The sequence below is a fragment of the Cannabis sativa genome, chromosome 2 (assembly GCF_029168945.1).
Source record: "Cannabis sativa cultivar Pink pepper isolate KNU-18-1 chromosome 2, ASM2916894v1, whole genome shotgun sequence".
Classification (NCBI taxonomy): Eukaryota; Viridiplantae; Streptophyta; class Magnoliopsida; order Rosales; family Cannabaceae; genus Cannabis; species Cannabis sativa.
Window position 1 is genome coordinate 6,704,973 of NC_083602.1, and position 14,013 is coordinate 6,718,985.

The following is a 14,013-nucleotide window of genomic DNA, read 5'->3' on the forward strand; positions in this document are numbered from 1 at the left end:
CAAGCAGGGACGAGGGGACCTTACTAAAATAATACTTTTTCTATTTTTTATAGCTAAATTAGAGATTTGGTTTTTGTTATAAAAAAGAATGGTTTATTTGCAGTCCAAGGTTTTTATATTGAAGGTAGAGAGTAGAGACTCGAGAATCATATTTGTCTCCTAAAAAATATATTCGGCTGTTTACTTATTAATTTATGACTACTGATTTTTTTTTTTAAATAAGCATGAACATTTATTAATCGAATAAAACAGTTAGACGTTACAATAATTACATAAGGCACTATTTTTTGTAAAATATTTACATTTTTACGTTCAAATAATATTTTTTATATTTTTACGGTTTTCCAAAAAATAACACGAAAATAACATAAAATCAACAAGAAAATAACATAAAAGTAATATGAAAATAACATCAAAATAACAGCAAAAAAACAACAAAAAATAACATATATATAACAAAAAATTAACAACAAATGAACAAAATTTCAACATAAAAGACCGTATTTTATGTAAATAAAATCAAAAAAATCGTAAAAATGTTTAAAATTCCGTGAAACCGTATTTTTGTTGTTTTTGTGCATTTGTGAAATTAACCCTATTATAAATAGATTTTTCGGTAAAGAGGAGATCGAAATAGAGTCATACAGTTGGTGGGAGAAGGCCCACTTAGTCACATTATGGGCAACATTGTTACAAGACCTACTAACATTAAAAAAGATACAACAAATAAAAGAGGGAGATGACTTGACACAAAATGAGACATAGTTCTCTAGAGCCCAATGAGACATCTTCCCATTGAGTGCATTAATAACTTGTCTCGAGTCACTCTCTACAATAACATACTTATACCCTAAATCCATAGCCAGCGAAACAGCCAAGCAGCAGGCTGCAACTTCTCCACATAACGCATCCGAGAAGTCCAACCAAGACGTGTTAACCCGAACCACCTTGCCCAAATGATTCATTGCTACAACAACAATGCACATAGTCTCTAAGCCCACTCTTACATCACAATTCAGTTTAATCCAATCCTGAGGAGGAGAGTTCCAAGTCTCCCTCGAGATCGAAGTAGAAGCAGGCAAGAAAGAATCATGTAACTCTGCAACAGCAGTACAAATATTGTCAATACATTTCATCACATCTGGATGAGTGTTATTGTGTACCATTTCATTACGCATCCTCCAGATAGTGTCAACAACAATCGATGTATAAAGAAATACATCCTCAGCACGGATCACCTTATACCTATAAGATCTCATATAAATTTAATCCAGCCCTAAACACGAATTCCAGTCTCGCACAATATTGATTTTACCCTTAATAATATAAGAATTGTTAAGTATCCTTGAATTTTTATTTACAAAAATTTATAGGGTCTGTCCCATTATTTAGTTTAAATGCTAATGTGACTTTGTAAATTAGTAATTTCGCCCCCTAAACTTTGACAACTATCAAATTGTACCCCCTCAAAATAAATATGAAAAAGATTCAATATTTTTTTTAGTAAATTTTACAAAATTAATTTAGATCTTAAAAAAAATTATTTTGAATGATTAAGAAAATTAAAAAAAAAAAAATTAAAACTGATTAAGCGATTTAAAAATTATTTAGTTTTTATTAAAAAATTCATTTAGATATTAGAAAAAAGTATATCAAAAATTCAATTTTTGTAAAACTTAAATTTTACGGAAACAAACTTGAGTCTATTTTGCTTTTTTTAAAAAAATATAAATTTATTTAAGTAAACATAACATTTTTTAGTTTAATTTCTAACTTTTTTTCAAAATAAAATTATATTTTTATTAAATGTTTAATTATTTTTCTTTATATGTTAAGATATGAGTTTATAAATATAAATAAGTTTGATTTTTTTTTCTTCAAACAATCATAGTTTATTTAAATTATTTATTGCATTTTTAATAATTTTGGTTTGATTTTTTGAGATTCGTGTTTATAATTATTAGAATATTATAATTTTAAAATTTTTTATAATAAAAGGGGGCATAATTTTATATTAGTCATAGTTCAAGGATAAAATTACTATTTTCTAACGGTAAAAGAAACAGAACCTAACAGAATGGACACAATTATGCAACTGATATATTTTAGGAGGAATTTTTAACAAGTCGTATATTTTAAGAGGTAAAATCAGGTTGTGCCGAAAGTTTAGGGGGATAAAAATACTAATTATTCTTAATTTAGTAATAACCATAGGGTTTATAAGAGCATCTTCTTGATACTATTTTTTTTAGCTAAAAAAGCTAGAAAGTTAAAATAGAGAGCGATTTTATTGTTATTGCTTCAAGTAATAATAGTTTTGATTAAAATGCTATTAAAAAAGTTTAGCAAAAATGTAGGGAGTTCCCTACATTTAGAGAGCTCTTTATTCTTTTGCTATTATAGAGAGTCATTTTTTGTATGGTTCGAGCTTATTTTTCAAGTTTCACTCTCTATTTTTAGCTAAGGAAAGTGTTTAAAGAGCATGGTTGGAGATAGTTCTATAAGTTCGTGCTGGCCCGATACATATTTATCTGTGCTTTTTAAAAAACAGGTCATGACGTGTCGTGCCACAATAAATATGAATCGTGTCGTGTCGTGCCAATATTTTTAAAGGGTAGGCCCGGCACAGTCCGTAGGCCCGCCCAGTATTTTTTGTGTCGTGCTCGGACTTGTTTCGTACTTTGCTTGTGCCAGCCTGAATTTTTTAAACCGACTAGCCTATTTTTATATGTGGACTTAAATTCGTGCTTTATTTTTTCATATTTTTTTACAATTACTAAATTATTTGTATATTTCAAAGTTTTAACTATATTTATATAACTTTTGAACAATATTTTACAGATAATTATATAAAATTTATTAACATCATTAGATTTTGAATATTTATTTATGAATACTCAAATTTTTATATCACACCATATAAATAAATTAGCATAATTTTAATTTTTCATGTATTAATAGTTTTAATTATAAAATTATAATATTCAGCATTATATTAAAAGTGTTATTATTATTTTATTTTATTTATAATTGATAAATTCATATCTTATTATTATTATTATTATTATTAAATTATAAGGTTTTTTAATATGGTGTGTCGTATTTTTCGGGCTTGTCGTGTGTCTTGCCTTTTGGGCTAGTCTATTTGTGCTTACGTGTCGTGCTTTTCTTGCTTCTCATGTCATGTCGTGCTTAAAGACATATTTTTCGTATCGTGTCATGCCAATTTGTAACATTGTGTCGTGTCGTGCCCAAGTCTATATTTTTTCGTGCCTATTCGTGCTCGTGCCGATTTCGTGTCGTGTCAAAAAATACCACCCGTATTTACAGCACTAATTGGAGATGCTCTAAACTACTGTGATAACAATATAATAATAATTAGAATTTTCTAACAAAAAAAAACACTTGTATAATAAAATCTATCAATTTTAACAACATGATTTTAATTTGTAAAAAAAAAATACATAAAATATTTTTATTTTGTTAAAATTAATAAAAAAATTTAATTAATATATTTTTTTAATATTGGGGAGGATAGAAACCTTTTTTTTTAAAAAAAAAAATAATTACATTAAACTATCATTTATCTAATTAGCAAAAGCTTAATAAACTTCATAAATCACTACTCCCACTACACGAGTGTTGAGTAATGCCCCAAAAGAAAAACTTTCCTAAAAAAATCTTCAATCATCATGGGAATTTATATTTTTATATCTACAGAATTGTGAGCAATAAGTGCGATTTTCATTTTATAAAAAATGAAAGTCTTATTTTAATTTTCTTCACTCTAGTCTCTAGATCTACTCAAACCAAATAGAAAACTCATATATGATTATAATATAATGAATAATTTACGGCATAAATACTTAAATTTAACTTCCAGTTAAAAATAAATACCTAAGTTTAATTTTTGGTGGTAATAGTATCTAAGTTATAATTTTGGAACTTCTGTAAGTATTCGGTTAAATAAATTGCCACGTGGCAATTCCTAGTTGGTCCAAGTCATTAAATTTTTATTATTTTTAAAAAATTGGTTCAAATATACCAATAAGAAAATGACATGTGGATATAATTGTTAGACGTTTATATATATAAATGTCTAACAGTTGGTATCATAGCGGTTTTTATCTCTGCCTTGATTTTAGTTTGAGTTTCATATATATATACTCGTATATACAGTGTTTATATATATTTAATTCAGTGTTTATATATATATATATTTAATTCAGTGTTGATATATATATTTATTTTCGTTTGTGTATATATTTATATATTCATATTCATTCAATCCCAATTATATATATACATATATACTTGTTTATTCATTCAGTTCATATATATATATATATTCATATACATATATATATATATTTTCTTCATTTCATTACGTATATATGTTGTATATATATATATTATTTATATATCTAAATGCTATATACAAATATATACATATATACATTTCATGTTTATATATATACATACAGTATTTTTATTTTTCTGTATATATATGTATATATATTTATATATATATATTGTATATGTATTAATACATTCAGTAGAACCTCTATTCAAGAATACACTTGGGACCAAGAAAATAATATTCTAATTGAGAGGTTATAACTAAATAGAGTTACACTTGAAAAAAAAAATCAAAATATCAAAAAATATCAATGTAACAAAAATACCAATAAACAATTCTTAATACTATATTATATTAAAATTATTTTCGAGTACATATAATATTTATACATGTACTATAATTTGAAATAAAATTATTAATTTTACATAAGTAAATTTATAAAATATATGTATATATTTATTTAAGATCTAATTATTCTTATATAGAGGTATATTTTATTAATACGGGACTTAAAAAATGTATAACTAATTACAATATAGAGGTTATTCTTATTTATAACTGGCCCAAATTGGGACTTCATTTTTTTATAACAAATTAGAGGTTATTCTTGAATAGAGTATTCTTGAATAGAGGTTCTACTGTATTAATATAGATTGTTCTAAGCATGAAAATCCACTTTAAAAAAAAAAACAAAGAAATATAACTTATGTATTATTACTGTCAAAAATTAAACTTAGGTATTTATTTACAACTGAGAGTTAAACTTAAGTATTTATAACGCAAATTACTCTAATATAATAATTGTGACTGAACAAATAAAGAATTAATTTATTTATAAAACTTACCAATTATATCCAACTTTCTCAATTTAAAAAAGTGAGATATCTTTTATACCTTAAATGAATCAATCAATTAAAAAAGAAATACAACTCAAACGAAATCCATATTCAATTTATATAATATTTTTATCAATCTATGCCAAAAATTAAATTAACAATATTTAAATAAATATAATATTTTTTAATATATATTATATATAATTAGATTTGATCCGTTTTTAATTAAATTTTGAAAGTGTCATTCAATAACTAATACAATTTAATTAGAATCCAACAATACACATTTAATCCAATCAAATTGTAATTAGATATCTAATTTTTTATAATTCAATTGTATTAAATCAGTTCGGTATAATTAGATTGATTTAGACGTTACCCGCTCCTACTTTGTATTTAACAAGAAAAAAATAAGAGATATGTGAATACAAATAGAAAAATCTATAGTAAAAATAAGACATTTTAATTTTTTTTAAAAAAAAATATATAAAAAACTCATCCTACAATATACAATATGAGATTTAGAGAAAAAGAAACAGTAAAATATATTGCCAAACATTATATGGAAAAAAAAATAAAAAAATTAGAAATTTATAAAGAACACATCTATAAATTAAAATTAAAATTAAGAGAATCTAGTGAAAAATTATTTTGAATCACTATATAAATACATAAATCTGTATGATTGTGTATGATATTTAATTAGCTTATGATGATGGTGAAAGATACTACTCTTGCTAACAGTGCTAAAAAAGAGGACCATTTATAGAGAGTATTAAGTTGGTGGATGACATATTAATGATTTGCAATAAAAACTTCAAGTTTATTAACTCCTCTTCTATGCACTCATGGCATATAGTTGGGTGCCAATAAATTTCTTCCTTCAGGCATGAAAGTAGAAAAAAATAGCAGTCATTATTTAATATTTGGAACATTAGAAAAGTGAGTAATTTCCTTATAAAAACAGTGAATTGAAAATTATGGACGAAGTACCTTAAATTATTAAAACAATAATGATATTATTAAATTATTTTGAGTTTTTCTTGTTCCCTTTTATTGAATTTTCCAATTATTTTTATACATATTAAAATTTATAATTTACTAGCAGTAGTATAAGGGGTGTTCATTGGATCACATCCAATGGATTTGGACACATCCGATCCAATCTAATTATTTATTGGATATTGGATTTCGCCATCCGATCCAATCCAATTCAATTGAGTCATCCGATCCGATTCGATCCAATGGATGTATTGGATTGGATCGGTTCCATCTATTGGATGCTTTAACTGGTTTTTTATTGGATTGGATTGGATCCATCCAATGGATCCAATGGATGAATCCAATCCATTTTAGCCACTATTTAGGTTGATTTCATTAAAAAAAAATATATGAAAAAATATAATTTAAAACCTAATAATCCAATAATAAACAATAGTTTAATCCAAATCCAACCTAATTTTCATGATCCCATAATAAAAATATAACACAAATCTAACTTAATAAGTAAAAGTCTTAATAAACAAGTCCAATACATCGAATGCAAATATTATATAAAATATTAAATCAATGTGTGCAGGTGCACAGTAAAACCTATTAATAATTAATATATTTTTTTTTAAAAACAAAATAATTAAATATATAAAATTATAAATATTAAATATGATTGGATGAACATTGGAGATATTGGATTGGATCGGTTCGGTTATCCATTGGATCGGATGTCTCATCCAACATCCGATCCGATCCGATTGGATTTTTAAAATTTGCATCCGATCCGATCCAATTATGATTGGATATCTGATTCTATTGGATCGGTTGTGATTGGATCGGTCGGTTGGGATTGGATTGGATGACTTTCTGCACACCCCTAAGTATAAGGGCCAGTTTGGCACAGTTATGCTGTGGGAAAAAATAGTGTTATGAAAAAAAAAAACAATTGTAGTTGTGCTGTGAATTGTTAAGATCTATTATAATGATAATGATAATGTTATAATTTAGTTTACTATAATCACAAATATGTAAAAAATTTATTTTATATAATATTTTACTTTTTTTATATATTTTTAATTTATATGCATTTGATAAAAATAATTTAGCGTATTTTTTTATTATGTTTTATCAAATGTAAACAAAAAATTAGAAACTCAAGTACATAAGGAAAATTCTAGGTTGATGTTGTTTGTTAATACTAAAATAAAATATAAATTATTTTTTTAAAAAATAAGAGATTTAATAATTATTTATTTTATTATAATTAGTTTTTTTTTATTTTTTTAATATATAATAAATAAGTAAATATAATTTTAGTACAAAAAAATATTTATTATAGTTTTTTAATTAAAACAATTTTTTGAACCTTAAGTAAATTGACAATTACACTATTTTAGTCCCTCTTTATTTACTAACTAAGATATAGATTTCAGATAAGAATAAACTATGATATAAAGGAAATAGTTACCCCTACAAAAAAAAAATAAAAATAAATAAATAAAATACATTTATATTTTGTCCTCCAATGTTTTCTCCTCTTTTGTATTTGTAACAACCAGTGTGAAACTTTGAAATTTTCAGAATTTTTGACAAAATTGCTGAGAGCATAAATTTTCACTAAATTGGTGGAAAATAAAATATCTTTTTTTTTTTTTTGTCAAAAATGTGGGGTTTCCACCAAAAAAAAGTAGGGTATATTTTTGGTGGGTAGAATCAAAGTACAAAAAGACAGAATAGACCCCATGCGATTTCCAATCAGATCATATCCCACGTGATGGTAATTTTCAAAAGATCAAAAAGAAAAGCCGAAAAAAGAAAAAGTTTCAGTAAAAAGGATGTATATTTTTATGTACATTAACAGCTCAAAATTTATTTATTTATTTTGAAACTAAAAATTTATTTATTTATGTAGTTATATATATTATTTTAGAAATATTTGAAGGGCCACTTTAACCTCACAAATTGTTATTAGTATATTTTACTATTAGGATATATATTTTAATTTAATAAATAATATTAATTTTTTTTATTAAATGTTTATTTATATATTTTAATTGTCAAAATATACGTATCATCTTAAAATATTTTTTGTTTATTTTTTCTATCATCTACCTAAGATTTATTATCACATATTTTTTTTTAAAACAAAACGCTATTGTTGACAACTCTAAAAGTTATCCATCAAGTTCCATATTATATTAAATTAATGAGTTTTTAGATAAAAATTATTTTTTTAATAAAAAATAAATAAAAAAAAATAATCATTTAATCATTGTCTATATTGAATAACACTTCACATAAAATTAATCTTGAAAACTAGACTAGATTGTGGCAAGATCACTTCAATGGACAACTCCCATTATATTAAATTAATGAAGTTTTTTTGGAAAAAATAGTTTTTTTACCTAAAAATAAATGATATAACTCTTGTCTCTTTTGGACAACACTCAACATCAATATTTTTAAAATTTATCTTAAAAATTAAACCACATTATATATATATGGTAAGATCACTCCAATGAACAACCTTCAAGATGGTCTAAGATGTCAAATAGCAATCCTAGTTGTTTTAAGGTGCAATGCAAATATCATCTTCTTGGTAAAATACACTAATATAACGATTTTTTTTAAATCACAAAGGAACATAATATTTATTTAATTATTAAAATATTATTTTGGAATTAAAACTTTCTAACTATTAACTACTAAACATAATATAAATACCACAAATTATTCACACAATAATATACCATATATATTTAAGAAAATCATAACAAACATAATAAAATTTTACTTCAGAGTTACTTTTAAAGATTTTTTTTTTTAAATAAACAAACGTGAGAGTTGCGTAGATGATGTTTACAACGGAAAAGATTTGTTTTCAAATTGTGTCTTCAATACAATTGTTAAATAAAAAAAAAAAAACACTTCCAATGCAAACTAGCCCCACAAAAAGGCCATTATCTGTATTCAAATTTGTTTTCAATACTCACCAAAAAAAATTGTTTTCAATAATTTTGTTGAAAAAAAGGAAAGTTTGTTAATTGTTTCCATTAATTTTGTTAAAAAAGGGAAAGTTTGTTTTCATTAACTGAATAAAAACTATCTCTATATTACCTGTGCTTAGGTCTTATTATTATTATTACTTGTGAAATTTTAATGATTTGAGATTATCCAAAATTGACTTGGTAAAAATGTAAACAAAAAGATTTCGGCTTATCAACTGATTTTAATCCAAGTCAGCTTGTTACAATCCAAAATCTATTTTTGATACAAATACAGTGAAGAAGATCTTATCTGTGTAAATAAAACTTTTTTTTTTTTGAGTAAATCTGTGTAAATAAAATTAGTTTCTCTTTAATAAATAAATAAATAAATTTAGTCTTCAAATATTAGATTTGCCTGGTAGAGCCTTGTTGGTCATTTCCATAATATAATAATATTATATATATGCTGCCCGTTACGCCCATTACGTAATACATTTCTTTCCCTTCATTCATTCCTTCCTTCTTTCGCTATATATATATTCTCTTCCACCTTCACTCTTCAATCTATGTCCCCCACCCTCTTCAGATTTAAATAGATATATATATATATAGAGAGAGAGAGCTAGTATTAACATTAGTCTACAGGTTTGTTTACATCTTAAAGCTCAAAGCTTTATTCTTTTCCTTTCTTTCTCATTTTCTAATATGAGTTTTGTTTTTTGGCGTTGCAGATAACAGTGTAGAAAAACTCCACAGAGCATAGATATGGGGAGATTTACATTACCCATTTTGGGTTTTCTGCTTCTATGTTGCCTAGTAGCAGAAGCAACAACGACCCCGAAATACAAAGACCCAACACAGAAATTGGGTGTAAGAATCAGAGACCTTATGAATAAAATGACATTGGAAGAGAAGATTGGCCAGATGGTTCAGGTAGAGCGAACTGTGGCAACCCCAGATGTGATGCAGAAGTACTTCATTGGTACGAAAAACTCTTTAAAAATCAGTCCTTTAAATCATGCTAAGATCACCCTTTTCGTGTGTGTGTGTGTGACTATTTTTCATTAATGGCTTTTGGGTTTTCTTTTTCTTTTTCTTTAGGGAGTGTATTGAGTGGTGGAGGGAGTGTACCAGCTCCAAAAGCTTCACCTGAAGCTTGGGTTAATATGGTGAATGAGATTCAAAAGGCATCTTTGTCAACTCGTCTTGGGATTCCTATGATTTATGGTATTGATGCTGTTCATGGCCACAACAATGTTTACAATGCTACTATTTTCCCTCATAACGTTGGACTTGGAGTGACCAGGCAAGTATATTTACAAATCCAAAAAGTTGATTTTGGTTCCTTTTGATTTCAACCAAGTCATTTCATTTTTTTTTGGTCTGTTTATCTTACTGTGGATGATTTTTGGTGTGTATTAGAGATCCTAAGCTTATTAAGAAGATTGGAGAGGCAACTGCCCTTGAAGTCAGAGCAACAGGAATTCCTTATGCCTTTGCACCATGTATTGCGGTAATTGCTCAACTTAATGTCAAATTCAATGTTATACTCATTTTGAGAACATTATTTTACTAAAATATCTTGTTTTTCAGGTCTGCAGAGATCCGAGATGGGGGCGGTGCTATGAAAGCTACAGTGAGGACCACAGCATTGTTCAAGCAATGACTGAGATTATTCCTGGTTTGCAAGGAGATCTCCCTGCTAACTCTAGAAAGGGTGTTCCTTTTGTTGGTGGAAAGTAAGAACTTTTTCTCTTTTACTTTTTTTCTTTTCATAATCTTTGTTGGGTGTCAATTTATTTAAAAAAAAATCAACTTTACTTAGTTACATCTTGTCTGTAAATGTGAATGTGTCAAGTTAAGGTTTGAAGAGTTTCTTTTTATACATTCATCTGCATCAAAGTGAATGTGCTTCCACAATCCACGCAATCTTTTGATTTTATAATTTTGTTTGCATTTTTTCTTGTCATTATCAAAGTGGTCACTTGAGGTAATTTACTTGTGATAGTTATTTTTTTTTTTAATGTCATCTGCATAGTTTGAAAACCTTGCTTTTGGACATTTTGATTCCTGTGGTGTTAGTGGGGGGGGACCCATCTAAATGGTGTTTTACAATTGTCCCCCATGTTCAAACTTCTCAAATACGCAAAAATTGTTTTGTACTAATCAAGATCAGCTGGAGCCTGCTTGTTTCAAAAATCTATAATAATCTATTTATCTACTTTTTTGTGTGGTTAAAGGGTATCTATCATTCATATGTGGTAGGCAGTAAGTTTTAAATGGGGGCCAATTTGGTCTTTCAAAAGTGTGGCATGAGCTTCACTTATTGATCTCCCATGTGCAAGCTTCATCTTCATGTTTTAATTTAATATGAACTCATAAAGTAATGTAATTTTACAGTTCCAAATGTACTTGATGACATGAATTTTTTATCAAATGACCTCAAAAGCTAATAATGTTTGCTTTTTCTTATGCATAGAACAAAAGTTGCGGCCTGTGCTAAGCATTATGTGGGAGATGGTGGAACAACAAAGGGCATTAATGAAAACAACACTGTGATTAGTTCAAATGGTTTGTTTAGCATTCACATGCCTGCATACTATAATTCCATCATTAAGGGTGTCTCGACTGTTATGGTTTCGTACTCAAGTTGGAACGGGAAAAAGATGCACGCCAATCGCGAACTTGTCACTGGATTTCTAAAGAAACAACTTAGATTCAGGGTAACAAACAGATAGTATAAATAATTTGTTTTAAAACTGATTGATTGAATGGAGATTCTATAACTAATCATGTTTTTTCTTTTTTGGTGTAACAGGGATTTGTCATATCAGATTGGCAGGGTATTGACAGAATTACTTCACCTCCACATTCTAACTATTCATATTCAGTTGAAGCTTCAGTAAATGCTGGAGTTGACATGGTTGGTCTAAATTCTAAATTCAATTATATGATTTATATACTTTCACTACTTATGCATTTGAAATTTTCTATACATCAATATGGAAAATTCTTGTTGACAAATGTATTTTATATGTTATTGTTGCAGATTATGGTTCCTTACAACTTCACCGAGTTTATTGATATCCTAACATCTCAAGTGAAAAGCAACATTGTCCCCATTAGTAGAATTGATGATGCAGTGAGGAGGATCTTGAGAGTTAAATTCATCATGGGCCTCTTTGAGAACCCACTTGCTGATTTCAGTCTGACCAACCAGCTTGGAAGCAAGGTCTGTTGTTTTCGATTTTTCATTTTGTAACCAGCAGTATTTTTGGCATTCTTTAAACACTCTCTCACCTTATTAATTATTAATCTTTATACAGGAACATAGAGAATTGGCAAGAGAAGCTGTAAGAAAATCTCTAGTACTACTAAAGAACGGAAAATCGGCTTCTCAGCCTTTACTTCCCCTACCCAAGAAGGCAACAAAGATTCTAGTTGCAGGAACTCATGCAGACAACTTGGGCAATCAATGTGGAGGCTGGACAATTGCATGGCAGGGACTTAATGGAAACGATCTTACCGTCGGTATGTTTACTTTTAGGCTTTAGTTTCAATCTTGAGATTACAGTATATTAGAATTAGTCTCACATTGCTAATGTGTGAAAATAAATTACCATATATAAGATAAATGGGATAGAAACTCCTATTGCCAATTGGTTTTGAGATGGAACCTCATTCATTTTATTTTAAATTCTAACACAGTAATAAAGATAAAAAGATTAATAAGAATCCAAACTACAGACAGAAAATCTTTTATTCTTTATTCTTTGAAAATGAAGCATTGATTTATGTAGTTTGTATGTCAAATCAAAGTATGTGTGTGACAAAACTATTTTTTTCACCAAACAGGTACCACAATCCTCAATGCAGTGAAGAACACAGTTGATCCCACCACTCAAGTTGTATACAGTGAAACACCTGAAGCAGACTTTGTCAAATCAAACAAATTCGACTATGCTATTGTTGTTGTGGGCGAGCCTCCGTATGCAGAAACAGCTGGTGACAGCTTGAACCTGACAATAGCTGAGCCTGGTCCAAGCACAATGAAAAATGTTTGTGGGGCAGTTAAATGTGTCGTTGTTGTTGTTTCTGGTCGCCCTGTTGTGATCGAGCCCTATGTTGCTACTGTTGATGCGCTCGTTGCAGCATGGCTTCCGGGAACAGAAGGCCAAGGTGTTGCTGATGTTTTGTTTGGTGATTATGGATTCACTGGGAAGCTTGCTAGGACATGGTTCAAAACTGTAGACCAACTTCCAATGAATGTTGGTGACAAGCACTATGATCCTCTATTTCCCTTTGGTTTCGGTTTAACTACTAAGGGTAAATACTAGAAAATCAATCAAACTCCACATGGGAAATTCTCCCCTCACTTTTCCTTGAGCCTGAAAAGTATATATCTTTGTCATTTATTCTTGTACTAAATTTGTCAAAACAATTTTATGAGTTAAATTATATTTAAGAATGCTTGGCATTAAGATTTTCTTTGTGTAATCAAAGAAAAAGTGAAACATTCGATGTTTACTTGAAGTAATTATAATTGATGAGCAACAAATACTTCAAAAATATTACCATATATGGTAATCAAATTAAAGATAGACATTTCATCTCAAAAAATAAAATAAAAAATATAGTCATTATATTTTTGGGTTTTTTTTAATATTATACCTAAAATTGATTTTATTTACAAAAATACCTTTAAGAAAATTATTTGCACAAATACCGTTGTGTCACGTCAGCATACATACCGAAATTCAAACAATTACCGAAAATAAAAAAAATGAAAAAATCTTGTTTCCAGAAATTTTTCGTTTTTTTGGGAGTTTTGGAAAAA

The 14,013-nt window shown here is 27.5% G+C and overlaps 1 protein-coding gene across 1 annotated transcript; it reads left to right on the forward strand.

Annotated features, from left to right (window-relative positions):
- The first annotated feature begins 9,335 nt into the window (after positions 1-9,335).
- LOC115719357 (uncharacterized) lies at positions 9,336-13,745 on the forward strand. Its single transcript, XM_030648361.2, has 10 exons — positions 9,336-9,821; positions 9,908-10,158; positions 10,278-10,482; positions 10,599-10,689; positions 10,770-10,915; positions 11,656-11,899; positions 11,995-12,099; positions 12,226-12,408; positions 12,503-12,707; positions 13,032-13,745. The coding sequence occupies exons 2-10, from the start codon at positions 9,942-9,944 to the stop codon at positions 13,511-13,513; spliced, it is 1,878 nt and encodes a 625-aa protein (XP_030504221.2). The 5' UTR covers positions 9,336-9,821; positions 9,908-9,941; the 3' UTR covers positions 13,514-13,745.
- The last annotated feature ends 268 nt before the right edge of the window (positions 13,746-14,013 follow it).